Below are 18787 nucleotides of genomic sequence, written 5' to 3' on the forward strand. Positions count from 1 at the left end.
CGTGTATATATTTATGAAGGAGCTACTTTCTCTGACTGGCATTTTCAGGCCTTGTCTGGTTGCAACTCACAGAAACCTAATCAAACCGACTTAGGTACAAAAGAATGCAAAAGGTCAGAAGGATTTTTGGATCATGTAACTGAAAAGCACAGGTGATATTGCTACCGTGAAGTAGAGCTGTACCCAGGTCCTTAAACAGTGACATCGGGAATGTTCTTTGTCTCCAGTCCCTACTTTCCACCGGCTTGGCTGCTTTACAGAGGCCCTCCCCACGCAGAGACAGGGACAGTCAGTGGCAGTTCAGGCTTACATCTCACCAGTTTACACATCCGTCAGAAAAGGAATTCTTGGGGCGCCTGGGTGGCTCAGTCGGTTGAGCATCCGACTTCGGCTCAGGTCATGATCTCACAGTCCCTGAGTTCAAGCCCCGCGTCGGGCTCTGTGCTGACAGCTCAGAGCCTGGAGCCTGTTTCAGATTCTGTGTCTCCCTCTTTCTCTGACCCTCCCCTGTTCATGCTCTCTCTCTGTCTCAAAAATAAATAAATGTTAAAAAAAAAAATTAAAAAAAAGAAAAGGAATTCTTTTCTAGTAATTCCAGAAAAATTTGTGAGAGAAGGCTCTCATTATCCCCATCTGGATTTTGTTTTTACTCTCAAACTAGGATGCTCTGTCCCACCGGCATGATGCAGAGCTCTGATCGGGCAGGGCTGGTCACACGCCCATCTCCAGATCCAGGTGGGGTCAGCCCCCCCCCAAGACACATGAACCATGGGGAAGGAAAGGTTAGTTCACCCAAGTGAGCACGGCTGCTGTTAAAAGAAGCTGAACAGGCCAAAGAGACGTCCGTAGAGGTGTGCAGTCTGCACTGGGGGAAAGAAATAGGGGAAGCTGAGTGGGGTTTAAGGAAAGACAGCTATTCAAGAAGACTTGGGGAGATTAGTAAAATCTTCGTAAATAAGTGATAGGGATTCAGGGGACTAATATAGACCAAGAAAGCAGTGCCTTTTTGGTGAGTGAAAAGAGTTTCCTCACTTACTCATTTGGTTAGACAAAGAGGCTGAATAACGGCCCCCAAATCATTGGAACTGCTGTGTGTTAACCCTCCATGACCACAGGGACTTTGCAGCTGTGTGCTTAAGTGAAGGGTCTTGAGATGGGGAGATCATCGTGAATTAGCTGGATGGACCCGGTGTAATCGCAAGGGTCCCTGTACGAGAAAGGCAGGAGCAGTTAGAGGAGATGTGAGGACAAAAGCAAAGATCGGAGGGATGTGTCTCGAAGATGAACGAGGGGGGCCACACGCCAAGGAACGCTAGAAGCTGAAAAAGGCACGGAAACAGATTCTCCCCTGAAACTTCCAGAAGAAATCAGCCCAGCTGACACATTGATTTTAGCCCAGTGAGACCGACTTCATGCTTCTGGCCTCCCAGAATTGGAACGCATTTGTGTTGTTTTTAAACCACTCGTTTGTGGTCACTTGTCCCAGCAGCCACAGGGAATGATACAGAAGCCTTCAGCGAAGAGCGGTGAGCTGAATTTGAGGACGATCAGAAGTGGACCGGCCAGACCAAGGAGAAATGGAGCACACCAGCCTAGGACAACAGCCTAGGTGAAGACACAGAATGTCACATGGATGCTGCACTGTCACCGCAGGGGCAGGTGGCTGAGGAAGCGGGACTCCGGAGGTTACACATCCCATGCCACAGAGTTGGGGCTTGCTACTGAAGTCCTCGGAACGCTTTGGAAAGGCTTCAGAAGTAAAATCATGTGATCCGTTAATGATTAAGAAAGGTCAGTCATCCTAGCACCCGTCAAGAAGGATGAGTTAGGTAAACGTGAAAAAGGTGAGACAGGACAGAGAAAGCACCTAGGAGCGTTTTCTAACTGGCCTAGTGAGAACTGAGCTGAGGCTAAAAGTGAGAATGGGTACACGGCCAGATGGAGGATCTGCTTTACAAGGCATCAGGTAGTGGCTGATCAGATATGGAGGCAGAAAGAAGTCTCGCTGGCTTCTGGTTTCAGTGACCAGGGGAACAACCGGCCAGGAAAGAAAATACAGGAAGAGGGGTCATTTGAGAGGAAGAGGATCCGTTCCATTTGGGGCGTGGCGATCTGGTTGTCTCGTAGGCTGTGCTCATGTCTCATTGGCAGTGAAAACCAGGTCTGGATCTCAGGAAGGATGTCTGGGCCCACCTGGTTTGGAAATGACAGAGTTGGTAGTCATCAGTGTGTGCCGCTTGGTGCGAGCATAGTGAGGGGCGGGAACAGCCAGAAGAGTGGACGGGAGGAAGCCGAAGCAGAAGCCTGGGACGGCTTTACTCGGGTGCAGGCAATGGGGGAAGGCACAGTGAAGGAGGGAGAGAGCGGCCAGAGGGACAGGAGGAAAACCATGAGACCACAACCCACTCTGCCATCTCTCCGAGTTCTCACAGAGTTATATGGAAGCATATGGTATACTTAGAAAACATTTAGGCTGAGGCTGGACTATAAGAAAACTGCAAAAAGTCCTGAAAGTCTTGACTGATTGCTGCAATTTTCCATGCCAGCAAGAATTCCCAGAACCACCCAAGCATTTTCTAGGCAGCGTTGCATTCCTGGGGGAGGGACCGTGAAACCTTCCATCAAAGTTGTTCTTGTAGAATTGGTTGCACTGGGCTGGTTTCTCTCCTTAATCCTTTCATGGATCAGACAAATTATTTTCATTTTGGTTTTGGTTTCACTCCTTTTATTGTTTATTTTTTATTATAAAAGTAATAAGTGATCATGGAAAAATGAAAATAATGCAGAAGCATAGTAAAATAAGAAGTAAAATCCCTTCCAATCCTACTGCTCGGAAGTAACCATTATGAACAACTTGGTGTCTTTCAAATCTGCTTACATAGTTAAAAACTATAGTACAGATAGCATTTTGTGTTATAAAAAATGGGATAATATTTGGGGCGCCTGGGTGGCTCATGGGTTAAGCGTGACTTCGGCTCAGATCATGATCTCACAGTTCATGAGTTCGAGCCCTGCATGGGGCTCTGTGCTGACAGCTCGGAGCCTGGAGCCTGCTTGGGATTCTGCGTCTCCCTCTCTCTCCCCCATTCACGCTCTGTCTCTGTCTCTCAAAACTGAGTAAAAGTTAAAAAAAGAATTTTTTTTAATGGGATAATACAATTCACGCTCTGTCTCTGTCTCTCAAAACTGAGTAAAAGTTAAAAAAAGAATTTTTTTTAATGGGATAATACAATGCACAGTGTTCAACAACTAGCTTTTTTATTTATCATGGACATCTTCTGTGCCAGTACAATAGAGAGCTACTTCAGTCTTTTTAATGGCTACAGAAAACTACATAGAATAGATATAACATGATTTATTTAACCACTCCGCAGGGTGCATTTTGATTATTTACTCTCATTTATTATTGTGAATAATGTACAAAGTCTCTTTGTACCTAAGCCTTTCATACTTGTGGTGGCCTTCCAAAGAGAGATCTGTAGAGACAGCATTGCTAGGTCAAGTACATCAATATTTAAGTTTTTGATAGAAGCTGCCGAATTGCACTCCATGAAGGCTGAAGGGAAAATGTGGAAACGCGGAATAAATATTCATGTTTTGTTTTCTTTTAAAGCATCGTGTTTAATGCAGGCTTTGGGCCTCTAACATGTCTCAGTTCCCATGAGTCTCAGTACCTTCCATATTTGTTGATGCCTAAAATCAGAGCGGGAGGAGGGATGAGAAGAATGGATGAGCCACACGTTGGATACTCTGAAGGGTGGGCCTGGCTTCCATGGAGTAAAGGGGTGGGTGCACTTTCGGGACCCCAGGCGGGAGGAGGCGGCATTGACTGAATGGCCACGCTTTCCAGGGATGAGTGTGGCCCTGTGGTTGAAGCTGATGACCTAGTGGGGAAGGTGGCCCGTACACAAGCAGAGAAGGACATCATATATTTCTGAGTATGATAAATGCTATGAAGAAGAATGAAGCCAGGGAAGGGGAGAGTGGCAGGTGGCAGGAAGGCTATTTCACCTGTCGTGTCAGGCACGGCCTCTCTGAAGATTATCAGTGGTGCGGACTTGAATGAACGCATGACTGAACCGTGCTTAAGGTCTTGGGGAAGCATGTTCTGGGCAGGAGGAACTCAAGCTAAAGAGCCCGGAAAGGGAGGAGGTGTGGCTTACTTGAGCACCTGCACAGCTGGCGGCCTAGTGTGGCTGGAGTGTGTGGATGGAGGGCACAATGGTGCCACGTGTGTATTAGGGTTCTCCAGAGAAACAGAACCGATAGGATATCCATACCTGGATATGTAATACATTTTATAGAGACAGAGAGACCAAATATATAGAAAATATGTATATGTTGTATATAATATAACTTCTATGTTCTATAATATATAACATAATATAAATTATATAACGTGAGGTTCCGTCTTAGTTCCTTTGTAGTCAGCCTTTTGTTCTGCTCAGGCCTTTGGCAGCTTCTGTGAGACCTACTCACATTGGGGAGGGCAGTCTGCTTTACTCAAGTCTACCAGTTTAAATTTCATTTCATCTAGAAACACCCAGAATAATGTTTGACCAAATGTTTGGGCACCCCGTGGCCCAGTCAAGCTGACACATAAAGTTAGCTATCATAGTGTGCCTGTGAAGTAGCCAAGGGACAGATCATCTGGGGCTGTGCTGCTCAGTATGGTGGCCAGTGGCCCATGAGCCATCGTTGAGAACTCAAATATGGCGGCCAGCTGTTGAAGTGATAACTGAATATGTTGGATTAAATCAAAGATGTTGTACACTTAATTGCATTATACCTTTGACTTGTTAAATGTGGCCGCTAGGCAATTTTGAATGACACAAGTGGCTCATATTATATTTCTCCTGGCTTGTGCTGGTCTGTAGGGCCTCAGGGATGTGACAAGGGGTCTATAGTTCCCTACGAGTATCTTGGGCGGTGACTGGAGGGTTTCAAGATTGAGAATAACTTGTTCTGATTTAGACTTGAAGGAATTCATCTGCTCCTGTGGAAGAATAAGGTGTAGGGGAGCAGGAGTGGGAGCCGCAGATCAGGTCGGAAGCTGTAGAAGGGGAAGAATTGGTGGCTTTGGGCTCTGCAGAGGCAGCAGAAGGGAGGAAAGTGGGTGCTCCTGGGATGGACTCAGAGGAGAGCCCACAAGCTCTGCTGATGGGCCAAATGGGCGCAGGGGGCAGACACAAATCAAGAGGCCGCCTACTATTGGGGCCTGAGCCCAGTGAGTGAATGATGGTGCCACCTACTGAGATGTGAAACATGGGGCGGGGTATGTTAACTAAATGCCGTGAAGCGTATTGACAGTGAGAAGAAAAAAAAAAAAAGCAGGGGCGAAATACAAGAGAGAATTCAGCTTTTAGAAGGGTTCCATCAAGGAGACTAAAGGAGTCCTTCCAAAAGCAGTAAAGCAGAGGAGATGATGATAGGTCTGTGGGTGGAAGAACAGAAGGCTGAAGAGTAAGGACAGAGAGGCGGTGAGGCAGGTCCACTCGTGCAGGGAAAGTGAGAGCCCAGTCAGACCAGGAGAGAACGAAAGATGGGGAGGGTGGATCCAAATACCTGCCTCTCCCTCCAGACTCCTGGAATGATCTCTCCCCACCATCATATATATATACACACACACGTACCCATGCATGCTCACATACATATGAATAATCTGTCATAGTGCTTTTAAAACTGTAAAGGGGAAAATTGGGATATTTGAACACGCTAAAATTAAAAATCATAGTACAATGAAATATACTATAAATAAATTTTAAAAAGCGGAAGGCTGGGAAAATATAATTTATATGGCAGGCCAAGAAAGGATTAATATCCAGAATAAATGAAGAGTTCTCAATACCTCAGTAAGAAAAAATAGGCAAAGGATTTAATTAGGTCATTTTCAAGCAAAGAAATGCACGTGACCAATCGGAAAAGACAATACGTGTCTGGCAAACATTAAGATGACTGAGACCCCGATATCAGTAGGGTGTGGGGCACGTAGAGAGAGTTGCCCTCATGCACTGTTGGTTGGGAGTGTAAATAGTGACTCTTCGTGGAAGACGGTTGGACTGTGTCTAGCAGTACAACAAACGAGCAGTCTCTTAATCCAGCAAAAGCTCTTCCTATGCCTTTTTCCTATAAAGACACTGGTACCTGTGTGCAAAGAAAACAAGTAGAAGAATGCGTATTGTAGCACATTAGCTATTTTAATGGCTAAAACTTGCAAACTGTCTACATGTTCATCAACAGGAGGATGGGTAAATGAATTATGGTACATTTTTGCCTATTAATATGTGGCATTTAAAAAAGATCTATAAATACACTGATATGAGAAAGATATTTAAAAATGTGGGTAGGTAAAACGAAATTGCAATATAGGATTCATTTAGCTAACCAATATCTGTATTTGTATTTGGGTAGACAGTATTTATAAATACCTAGAAAGAGGTCTGGAAGAAGAACCACCAAATGGCCATCAGCAGTTTACCTGCGGGAGAGGAGTAGCCTGTAGGCTTTGGGGAGTAGAAACTGGACGTATGCTCTGTATCTAAGGAGCCATCCCCAAGATTTACTTTTTTTTCCCCCCTTCAATAGGAAAACTTGCTTTTATTCTTTTTTTTAAGAGTAAATAATTTATTTGTTTAAATTCAAGTTGGTTAACATACAATGTAGTAATGGTTTCAGGAGTAGAACCCAGTGATTCATCACTTACAACACCCAGTGCTCATCCCAACAAGTGTCCTCCTTAATGCCCATCATCCATTTGGCCAATCCTACACACCTCTCCTCCAGCAACCTTGTTTGTTCTCTGTCTTTAAGAGTCTCTTACGGTTTGCCTCCCTCTCCATTTTTATCTTGTTTTTCCTTCCCTTCCTCTATGTTCATCTGTTTTGTTTCTTAAATTCCACATGAGTGAAGTCATATGATATTTGTCTTTCTCTGACTGACTTATTTTGCTTAGCACAATACACTCTAGTTCCATCCATATTGTTGCAAATGGCAAGATTTCAGTCTTTTTGATCACCGAGTAATAGTCCATTGTGTGTGTGTGTGTGTGTGTGTATATGCCCATACGTATATGTGTGTGTGTGTATATGCGTATATACACATATACACACACACACACACATATACGCATATACACATACACACACACGCACACACACACACACACACACACACACACACACACACCATATCACATCTTTATCCATTCATCAGTCAATGGACATTTGGGCTCTTTCCACAATCTGGCTACTGTTGATAGCACTGCTAAGAAGATTGGGGTGCTTGTGCCCCTTTGAATTAGCATTTTTGTATCCTTTGGATAAATACCTAGTAGTGCAATTGCTGAGTTGTAGGGTAGTTCTATTTTTAATATTTTGAGGACCCTCCATACTGTTTTCCAGAGTGGCTGCACCAGTTTGCATTCCCACCAACGGTGCAGAAGGGTTCCTCTTTCTCCGCATCCTCGCCAACATCTGTTGTTTCCTGAGTTGTTAATTTTAGCCGTTCTGACAGGTGAGAGGTAGTATCTAATTGTGGTTTTGATTTGTATTTCCCTGATGATGAATGACGTTGAGTCTCTTTTCATGTGTCAGTTGGCCATCTGGATGTCTTCTTTGGAAAAGTGCCTATTCATGTCTTCTACCCATTTCTTCACTGGATTATTTGTTTTGGGGTGGTGAGTTTGATCAGTTCTTTACAGATTTTGGATACTAACCCTTTAACTGACTTGTCATTTGCAGATATCTTCTCCTATTCCATTGGTTGTCTTTTGGTTTTATTGATTGTTTCCTTCACTGTGTAGAAGCTTTTTGTCTTGATGAGGTCCCAGGACTTCATTTTGCTTTCATTTCCCTTGCCTCGGAGACATGTCTAGTAAGAAGTTGCTATGGCCGAGGTTAAAGAGGTTGCTGCCTGTGTTCTCCTCTAGAATTTTGATGGTTTCCTGTCTCACATTTAGGTCTTTCATCCATTCTGAATTTATTTTTGTGTATGATGTAAGAAAGAAAGTGGTCTAGTTTCATTCATCTGCATGTTGCTGTCCAGTCCTCCCAGCACCATTTGCTAAAGAGACTGTCTTTTTTCCATGGGATGCTCTTTCTTGCTTTGTCAAAGATTAGTTGACCATACACTTGTGGGTCCATTTCTGGGTTCTCTATCCTGTTCCATTGATCTGTGTGTCTGTTGTTGTGCCAGTACCATACTATCTTGATGATTACAGCTTTGTAATACAGCTTGAGGTCCAGAATTGTGATGCCTCCAACTTTGATTTTCTTTTTCAGGATTGCTTTGGCAATTCGGGGCCTTTTATGTTCCATAAAAATTTTAGAATTGTTTGGAGAGTGGAGAATGCTAGCTAGCTAGCTAGCTAGCTCTGTGGAGAATGCTGGTGTTATTTTGATAGAGACTGAATTGAATGTGTAGATTGCTTTGAATAGTATTGACATTTTAACAATATTTGTTCTATGAGCATGGAATGTTTTTCCACTTCTTTGTGTCTTCTTCAATTTCCTTCATAAGCTTTCTATAGTTTTCAGCATACGGATCTTTTACCTCTTTGTTTAGGTTTATTCCTACGTATCTTATGGTTTGGGCGCACTTATAAATGGGATCAATTCCTTAATTTCTCTTTCTGCTGCTTCATTATTGGTATATAGAAATACAACCTATTTCTGTACATTGATTTTATATCTTGTGACTTTGCTGAATTCATCCAGCAGTATTCTGGTGGAACCTTTTGGGTTTTTCCACGTAGAGTATCATGTCATCTGTGAAGAGTGAAAGTTTGCCTTCTTTGCCAATTTGTATGCCTTTTATTTCTTCTTCTTGTCTGATTGCTGAGGCTAGGACTTCTAATACCATGTTGCAAAACTGGTGAGAGTGGATCCCTGTCATGTTCCTGACCTCAGGGGGAAAGCTCTCAGTTTTTCCTCATTGAGAATGATATTAGCTGTGGGTCTTTCTTATATGGTCTTTATGCCATTGAGGGATGTTCCTCCTATCCCTACTTTTTGAGGGTTTTTATTTAAAAAGGATGCTATGTTTTGTCAAATGCTTTTTCTGCATCTATTGAGAGGATCATGGTTCTTATCCTTTCTTGTATGAATGTGTATCGTGTTGATTGATTTGTGAATATTGAATGAGCCCTGAAGCCCCGGAATGAATCCCACTTGATCATGGTGAATAATTCTTTTAATGTACTGTTGAATTCGATTTGCTAATGTGTTATTGAGAGTTTTTGCATCCAGGTACATCAGAGATAATGGCCTGTAATTCTCCTTTATAGGTGGGGTCTTTGGCTTTGGAATCAAGGTAATGCTGGCTTCATAGATGAGTTTGGAAGCTTTCCTTCCATTCGTATTTTTTGGAACAATTTGAAAAGAATAAGTGTTAACTCTTCCTTAAATGTCTGGGAAAATTCCCTCAGGAAGCTATCTGGCCCAAGACTCTTTGTTGGGAGGTTTTTGATAACTGATTCAATTTCTTTGCTGGTTATGGGCCTGTTCAAATGTTCTATTTCTTCCTGTTTCTGTTATGGTAGTTTCTGAGTTTCTAGGTATTTGTCCATTTCTTCCAGATTGCCCAGTTTGTTGTTGGCATATAATTTTTCATAGTGTTCTCTTATATCTGTTTGTATTTCTGTGGTGTTGGTTGTGACCTCTGCTTCTGTCATTTGTAATTTTATCTATTTGGGTCCTCTCTCTCTCTGTGTCTCTCACTCTCTGTCTCTGTGTGTGTGTGTGTGTGTGTGTGTGTGTGTGTGTCTGTCTGTCTGTCTGTCTGTCTCTCTCTCTCTCTCTCTCTTTTTTCTTTTTCTTTTTTTTTGCTATCCCCAAGCTTGCTAAAGTGGAGGCAGGTCTAGGTACGTCCATGTCTGTGTTATTTCTCTAATCTGCCATCCATCGTTCTTTGACTTTCTGGTGAAGGTGAGTGTCTGTGGCCAGCACACAAGGGGAACTGCACTGTGCTCCTGGACATAATTTGAGGAGCGTGCACCTGCTGTTCTTAGTTATTGCTCACGTTCAGGCTATTCCATTCTGCTGGGGCCAGCTCCGACAACAGGTTCCAGGAAGGCTCAGCTGCAGCCGCGAGAGCTAAAAGGCTCTCTAGGTCACCTCTGTGGACCAGCTGCATGGAAATTAATTAGAGGCAGACCATGTCCCCCGTGGCTCGGGTCTCGGTGATGCTGAGGTCATTAGCAGTTGTGCTCAGCTGCAGCTTCCATCTCTGTCTTCTGAAAATTTGTTTTGGCAGGAAGAGGTGGACAGACCAAGGTGGCCGCTAGGGACAGTACAACTTTAATTCCCAGATAGTTTGTCAGAGTCACTGGGGTGCAGTGACCTCCAGAGACAGGGGCGTTTTTCATCCCATCAGAGACAGCAGTGTGCTTCTTCCCCTGACCACCACTACTAAATTCCCTGTGCTGTAAACGAGCCTCATCCCCGAAGCACAGGGGGTGGTGACCATAGCGACAAATCACCGAAATGTTATTTTGTTCCGTTTGCCTTTTGTTAAACCTCCCTTTCGACAAATGACTGGTGTTACTGTTTGAGTTGTAACTTGCTCTCTTCCTTTTTTTCTCCTTTTAAACTCTGATTAGGATCCAAGAAAGAAGTACAAAAAGATCAAGATGCTAATAAACCTGCTGTTTCGTCTCCTAAGAGAACAGTGGCTGCAACCACCAAGCTTCATTCACCAGGTATTTAAGAAGCGCGAAGGGTGTTCATTCAGGGAGTAGGCTTGAACTTGTCATTCATTTTGTTCAAATGTCGTTGATGAGCAGTGCCGGCCCCTGTGATACGCGTGATTGTTTCGGGGCTTGATGTGCATACACCGATGTGTTCTGACTCTAGACGAAATGAACCGGCCGTTGGCATCATTTTATGTTAAAAAAATGAAATGTTATCGGGCTTTGAAGAGGTAGAGTCTTCTCTGTGTAGAAGTAATTTATAATTGACACAGACTTTGAAGATCTGACCTCAAGAGATAATAATAGCTTCTAAAAAGAGAAAGATAGAAAACCAACAGCCATCGAATACTTGGAATTTTGTCAGTGAGGAAGACATTTATTTACCTTCAGATATGAAGAATCGAGGTAACATCACTTGAGAGTTGAAAACCATTTATCATGGAAGTTGATACGGTAGGCATTAACCCCTTTGTAGAACAGAATGGAGTGTAACCTCACAAGATTTTCTTTAAGAACAAAAATTGTAGCAGTCATAGGAGTTACTGTTGAGTTCTTACTGTAAACCGGGGTACCAGGTACTGTCCTAACCTCTTTAAATGTATTAATTTATTTAAATGCCTGCAATGACTGTGAAACAGGCACCTGTTGAACAGTCAAAGAACATTTATTAGATGCATGTGAGATGCTGTGAAATCTAGCTTTAGACTGCTTACAAAGCACACATCTAAATGTAAGAATACTAAAAGGTTAAACATGAAAGGAAATATTTATACCAAATAAATATGAAACAAAAGGAAATTTGTGGTGTTACTGTAATACTAATAAATAGGAAAACACACATTTGTAAAGCAAACATTTTGATACATTTTTTTTAATTTTTTTTTTTCAACGTTCATTTATTTTTGGGACAGAGAGAGACAGAGCATGAACGGGGGAGGGGCAGAGAGAGAGGGAGACACAGAATCGGAAACAGGCTCCAGGCTCTGAGCCATCAGCCCAGAGCCCGACGCGGGGCTCGAACTCACGGACCGCGAGATCGTGACCTGGCTGAAGTCGGACGCTTAACCGACTGCGCCACCCAGGCGGCCCGATACATTTTGACACGTATGCGCACGAGAGACCATCACCACAATCCAGATAGCAAATATATCCACCATCCCGGTGCCCCTTGGGAATCCTAACCCCCTAACCCCTCTGCACCCCACCCCAGTCCCCGTTCTGTCCCTATGTAGATGAGTTTGCATTTTCTAAAACTTTCTATAAATGGAATCATGTCGTATGCACTCTACTTTTCTCTGGCTGCTTTTACTCAGCTCGATTACTTTGAGTAAAGTTCCAGTGCGTGGATACCACGGTTGATCCATTACCTATCCATGCATCTTTGGGCTTTTCCTCCAAGGATTTGGCTCTTGTAAACAAAGCTGCTATGCATGTTGGTACAAGTCTTGGTATGGACATCTGCTTCTGATTTTCTTGGGAAGTATCTAGGAGTGGAATGCCTGAGTCATACGGTAGTTATTTGTTTAACCTTCTAAAAATGTTAAAAGGCTTTCCAAACTGTTTTTCGAGGTGGTTGTACCGTTTTATATTCCCAATGGTAGTGTGTGCGAGAGACCCAGTTCCTTCACATTTTTTTTTTTTTTTTTTTTTTTTGCCAATAGGTGGTATGGTCACTTTTTTAAATCATACACACTGTAATGGGTGTATAATGGTATCTTGTGTAGATTTAAAGTTTATTTATTTATTTTGAGAGGCGGGGAGGGGCAGAGAGAGAGAGAGAGAGAGAGAGAGAGAGAAAGAGAATCCCAAGCAGTGTCTGCACTGTCAGCACAGAGCCCAGTGCAGGGCTTGATCTCACGAACCACAAGATCATAACCTGAGCCGAAATTGGGAGTCAGACTCAACTGACTGAGTTACCCAGGCATCCCGTATCTTATGCAGTTTTAATTTGCATTTCCCTAATAACGAATGATGTTATGATGTGGAGCATCTTTTTATGTTTATTTGACATCTGTACATACTCTTTGGTAAAATATTCAAAAATTTATAATTTTTATTGGTTTTTCATCTTACTGAATTTTGAAGGGTTTTATATGTATATATATGTATATGTATGCATTCCCCCCACAATCTGTGACTTATTTTGTGTTCTCCCAGAAGTGCTTTTGAAAAATGCACATTCTTAAGTTTCCCGAAGTCCAATTTTTTTTCTTTTATGGACTATGCTTTTGGTGTTATCTTAAAAAAATCTTTGCATCACCCTAGACCATGAAGATTTTCTCCTACATTTTCTTCTGAAAGGGTTAGAGTTCTAGGCTTTATATTTAAGCCTGTGATCCATTTGAGTTAGCTTTTGTACACTGTGTGAGGGAGGTGTGGCTTCACTTTTTTTTTTTTTTTTGCAGAGTAACAGGCAACAAATTCCTACTCTGATCTTTATGATTTATTTTACTCTGTTTATGTGGGGTTTAACTAGCTAATATCATTAGTTTAAAATCTTTCTTCTTTTTAGGGGTGCCTGGATGGCTCAGTCAGCTAGGCGTCCGACTTCGGCTCAGGTCATGATCTCACAGTTCGTGAGTTCGAGCCCCGCGTTGGGCTCTGAGTTGCCAGCTCAGAGCCTGGAGCCTGTTTCAGATTCTGTCTCCCTCTCTTTCTGCCCCTCTCCTGTTCACACTCTCTCAAAAATAAATAAATATTAAAAATTTTTAATATAAAAAAATAAAAAATAAAACCTTTCTTTGTTTTCTAATGTGTGTGTTTAGTACAATAAATTTCCCTTTATGCATTGCTTCAGTTATAGTGCACAAATTTTGATGTGCTGGGTTTCATCTTCATTGGGTTCAAACTATTTTTCAATTTCCTTTTGTGACTTCCTCTTAACGCATGATTATTTTGAAGTGTGTTTGCAGATATCTGGGACTATTCAGATCTCTCTGATTTTACTTCTAATTTAATCCCATCGTGGTTGAAGAATATACTTTGGATTATCTGAATCCTTTTAAATGAACTGAGACATGTTTTATGACTCACAACAAGGTCTTTCTCGCTAAATGACTCATACACACTTGAGAAAATGTCTAGTCCACCGTATCTGTGTGAAGCATTCTACAGATGTCATGGGTCAAGTTGGCTGATAGCATAATTCAAGTATTCTATATCCTTACTGATTTTCTGTCTACATGTTCTCTTCGGAATTGAGAGAAGGCTGTTGAAATCTCAGAGCATAATTGTGGACTTGTCCATTTCTCCTTTCGGTTCTATCATTATTTGCTTCCTGCATTTTGAAGCTCTGCTATTAGGTACATAAACCTTTAGGGCCATTTATCATTTTGATGAATTGCCCACTTTATTATTAGGAAATGACCCTGTTTATTCCTGGCAATATGCTTTTCCCTGAAATCCACTTTATTCAGTGTTAGTTGTCCCACTCCAGCTTTCCATTAGTTCAGCATGGTTGTACCTCCTTGCACACTTCTCCTTGTCACCTGTGTGTCTCTTTATTTTTAAGCGGGTTTCTTACAGGCAGCATGTAATTGACCCTTGTATTTTTCTCTAATCTGAAAGCTTTGCCTTTGATGTACATTTAATGTTATGGATTTGATTGGGATTAAATCTACTATCTTCCTATTATTTCCTAGCCATCTCGCATATTGTTTTTTTTGTTTTTTCCCTATTTTGCTGCCTTCTTTTATATTAATTAATTTTTTTATTATTCCATTTGTCCCCTTTATTGATGTATTAGAGATCTGTATCTTATTGGGTTATTTTAGTGGTTGCTTTAGGGTTCCTAGTTTTTGTCTTTAACTTTTCACATTCTGCCTTGAGGCAATGTCATGTCACTTCACATATAATACAGTTGATCCTTGAACAACATGGGTTGGAACTGTGCAGGTCCCCTTACACGCGAATTTTCTTCAGTAGATACAGTACAGTATTATAAGTATATTTCCTCTTCCTTACGACTTTCTTAATGACATTTTCTTTTCTCTAGCTTACTGTGTCGTAAGACTACAATGTTGGACACATACAGCACACAAACTGTGTGTCAATCAGTTGACTGTAACATCAGAAAGGCTTCCAGTCAACAGTAGGCTCTCAGTAGTTAAGTTTGGGGGGGGGGGAGTCAAAAGTTATATGTGGATTTTCAACTGCACAGGGGGCTGTTACCCCTCACCCCTGCGTTGTTCAAGGCTCAACTATGTAAGAATCTCCCAACTGTATACTTACGTCCCTCTCCTGACATGTGTGCTCCTGTATTCCAACACTTTCCTTCCACGTGTGTCCTAAACCAACCCTGCACTGTTCCTGTTGACTATCGATGCTGTTTTCTTTCTAGGAGATTTCAGTAAGAAAAAAGTCTTTTAGACTTATCCCTGTAGTTCTCATTCTCTCTGCAGACCCAGATTCCCAGCTGGTCCCATTGTTCTTCTACCTAAAGGATTTTCTCTGACCTTCTTGGTGGCAGAGCTTTTCTGGTGGAGGAATCTTTCTGTGTTTGTGTACCTTCATTTTTCATAGATACTTTTATTGTGTTCAGAACTCAAGTTGGCATTTCCCCCCCTCTGAGGTATTTAAAGATGTGTTTCCACGGCTCTCCCGATCTTTGTGTCTCTGCATCTTCTCTGGCTGTTTGAGAGCTGTTCTCTTCAGCACCGGTTGTGAGCAACACGATTACACTATACCTTGGTGTCCTTCCCTTCGTGGTTTTTGCTCTTGAGGTTTGCTGTGGATCTTAGATCTGTGGGTATGCAGTTTTCATACGGTTTGAAAGGGGGTTGCCTATCATTTCCTCAGACACGTGCAGGCCTGACCGCTCCTCTTCAGGGTCTCCAACTGTATACACATCAGGCCACTTGAAGTTGATTCACAGCTCCTGTCCAAACGGATAACATTGTTTGTTTCTTTCACTCTTTTTTTTCTGAGTGTTTCATTTTGGATAGTTTCTCTTACTGTGTGTTTGCTAATTTTCCTTTCCTTTTTCTTTCTTTCCTTTTTTTTTTTTTTTAAAATAGCACCCATTTGTTTGTTCTACTGGTCACAGTTCTGTAGGTTAGACGTCCAGGTGTGGCTTCCGTGGGTTCTCCGTTCAAAGTATCACAAGGCTGACATCATATGTCAGCGGGGCTCAGTTCTTGACCGGAGGCTCTGGAGGAAAAAGCCACTTTCAAAGGCATTCAGGTTGTCGGTAGAACCAGTTCACTGTAATTGTAAGACTGAGGTTTCTGTTTAGAGTCGGGGACCACTTTCAGCTCGTCAGGGCCCCTGACAGCCATCAGGGTACTTTCTGTTTTATGGGTTTGCTTGTTCTGGACATTTCATATCAATGGAATGGTACAACATGTGTGGGACCTTTTGTAGTGGCTTCTTTGACTTTGCATAAATGTTCTTGAGGCTCATTCATGTTAAAGCGTGAGTCAGTATTTTATTCTTAGTTTTGGCTGAATAATATTCCATGACATGGATATATCACATTCGATAATTTGCATTCACCAATCGATGGACGTTTGGGTTGTATCCAGTGTTGGGGCTGCTGTGATAATGCTGCTATGAACATTCATGTTACAATCTTTCCTTATGTCATGTCTAAATCTACTCTTAATCCCATCCTGTGTATTGTTTGTCTTAGACCTTTGAGTTTCCAATCTCAAGAATTTTTATTTAGGCCTTTTTTTTTCTAAATCGCTTTGTTTCTACTTGACATATCCAGTCGTTCCACTCGCTTCTTGAACATATGGAATGCAGTCACAAATAACTGTTAATCATCTGCATCATTTCTTGTGGGCCTCACTTGATTGCGTTTCTCCTCCTTATGGGTTCTATGTCCCTGCTTATTTCCGTGCCTGAGAGGTTTTTTAGATGCCAGACATTGTAAATTTTTCCTTGTTGGGTAGTGGATTTTTAATTCCCATGAATATTCTTAAGCTTTGTTCTTAAATAAAGCTATGTTACTTGCAAAGAGTTCAGTTATTTTGGGGCTTGGTTGTTGGCTTTGTTATGCAGGTCCCAACTAGTGATCAGTCCAGAGCTAATTTTACCGTATTACAGCCAAGACCCTTTTGGGTATACTATCCATTGCCCCCTGAATTACAGGGTTTTCCGTTCTGGCTGATGGGAACAGGAACAAATTCTGAGCCTCCGTGAGCTCTGAGGAGTCGTTTCCTGCAGTCATTTGGGGAATTCTTTCCCTGGTCTTGGACCCTCTCTTCCCAGGCATGCAATGATCAGAACTTGGCCAAAGACTCGAGGGGACCCTCTGCGCGTGTCCAGAGTGCTCTCTCTGTGGAGTGACGTTCTCTCTGCTAAATCTGCCTTGTGACCTCTGAGCCCTCAGCTCCCTGAACCCCCAGCTCCGTTCTCTCAACTTGGGGTAACCACCAGGCCCCACATGGGTTCCCTGACTCATGCCACAGCCTGGAAAGTCATTCCAGGAAATAGGCTGAGGCAATTATAGGGATCACCTCCTTTGCTTTCTGGCTCAGGATCCCCGTACTTCATTGCCTAATGTTGATGTCTTAAAAACCATTGTCTTATATATTTGGGCTGAGTTTTTTGGGTTTGTTTTAGATCAGAAGGTAAGTCTGATCCTTCTCACTCCGTCTTGGCCGCAAGTAGTTACATTTTTGAATATCAAAATTTAGCAATTGCTATCGTACTATTAAACCATGATTTTTTCACCCTTGGAGAAAGTAGTTCAGGTTTACCTTGCTACCTATCCCTCTTATAAATACTAAGAAATTTCCTGAAGATGAGAATATTTTTATGTCACTCTTTATTTTGTCTAGAAGAAGGGATTATAGTAACAAATTTTTATAGTTGGCTTTAGAAACCCTGATTATAACTTCTGGGGATTTTTGTTGTTGTTGTTCACTTATCCATCAATATAGAAAAGAATCCACTCCTTCCTTGGAATGGGAGATGGAAACCTCTCCTTTCCAGAGCATAGCAGGTCGGTACCCACTTTAGTAATTCCTGCCCTCACCCGTGCTCAGGACTGGCTCGAAGGAAATGTCCTACCACCCTCCTGTCATTTGTTCTTCACCTTCCCCGCCCTTAGCCAACCTCAGGCCAGCAAGTGCCAGGACTAAGTCGGAAAATACTGTGTTATGTGGCAGAATTTTCTGGAATAAATTTAGATGTGCTTCAGGAACATAGAGCCTGTCCAAGACCACAAAGAACTGGGCAGATGTGCTACCTAGGGGGTCCTGCTGGTGCCAGTGTGCAAGAAACAGATTTCCTTTCTGCTAGGATGTTGGCCAAACTCATGAAGTGCTTTTCCCTAAGTCAGAAGGCTATCTATCTAAGTTGTGTCCTGTCCTTCTTATTTACAGGGATTAAGGCCATGGGCCTTCTCTGATGTTGTAAATACACAGATTCCAGTGCTGTACTGTTTATCACGTCAGTTAAGCTTCCAGCTTTAAAATTAAACCAAGCTTTTCCATCCATTAGAATCCTCTAGATGGTAAGCGGGTGGCTGCGGATGAATTTTTAATATTCTCTTTCCATTTTTAAGGGCTGCATTCTCCCCAGTGCTCTGCCTTTGCACGCAAGCGGCTTGCATTCACCTTTGTGAGAATAGAAGGTTACTGGCTTTTTCCCCTGAGCTGCCAGATGTCACTGGGATGATCACAGATTCTGTCCGGCCCTTAGGTGGCTGAAAAGAAATTGTGATTGGGGCAAGATTACAATAATGGGAGACTGTTCTGGATTTTTTTTTAATTTTTTTTTTCAACATTTATTTATTTTTGGGACAGAGAGAGACAGAGCATGAACGGGGAGGGGCAGAGAGAGAGGGAGACACAGAATCGGAAACAGGCTCCAGGCTCTGAGCCATCAGCCCAGAGCCCGACGCGGGGCTCGAACTCCCGGGCCGCGAGATCATGACCTGGCTGAAGTCGGACGCTTAACCGACTGCGCCACCCAGGCGCCCCGACTGTTCTGGATTTAGAATGTGCCCCAAACCTGTGAGGTCTGTCAGAGATGCTGTGGAGTGGGCCAGCGGCTTGCTGAAGTGGGAGGAGGCCTGGAGAAGGAGTCAGAAGCTTGAAATCCAGTCTGGGCCCCCGGACAATGGATTGCCTCACATCACAGACAGGGCCT

The 18787-nt window shown here is 42.6% G+C and overlaps 1 protein-coding gene across 2 annotated transcripts in view; it reads left to right on the plus strand.

Moving 5' to 3' along the window:
- The window catches only part of MTUS2 (microtubule associated scaffold protein 2), a 373273-nt gene that overhangs the window by 216658 nt on the left and 137828 nt on the right, over window positions 1-18787 (plus strand). For both annotated transcript variants that reach the window (XM_043576011.1, XM_043576018.1), the window contains exon 5: window positions 10598-10696. In XM_043576011.1, the coding sequence (XP_043431946.1) occupies window positions 10598-10696 (99 nt within the window). The remainder of the gene's footprint in view (window positions 1-10597; window positions 10697-18787) is intronic.

Source organism: Prionailurus bengalensis, chromosome A1 (assembly GCF_016509475.1).
Source record: "Prionailurus bengalensis isolate Pbe53 chromosome A1, Fcat_Pben_1.1_paternal_pri, whole genome shotgun sequence".
Lineage (NCBI taxonomy): Eukaryota > Metazoa > Chordata > Mammalia > Carnivora > Felidae > Prionailurus > Prionailurus bengalensis.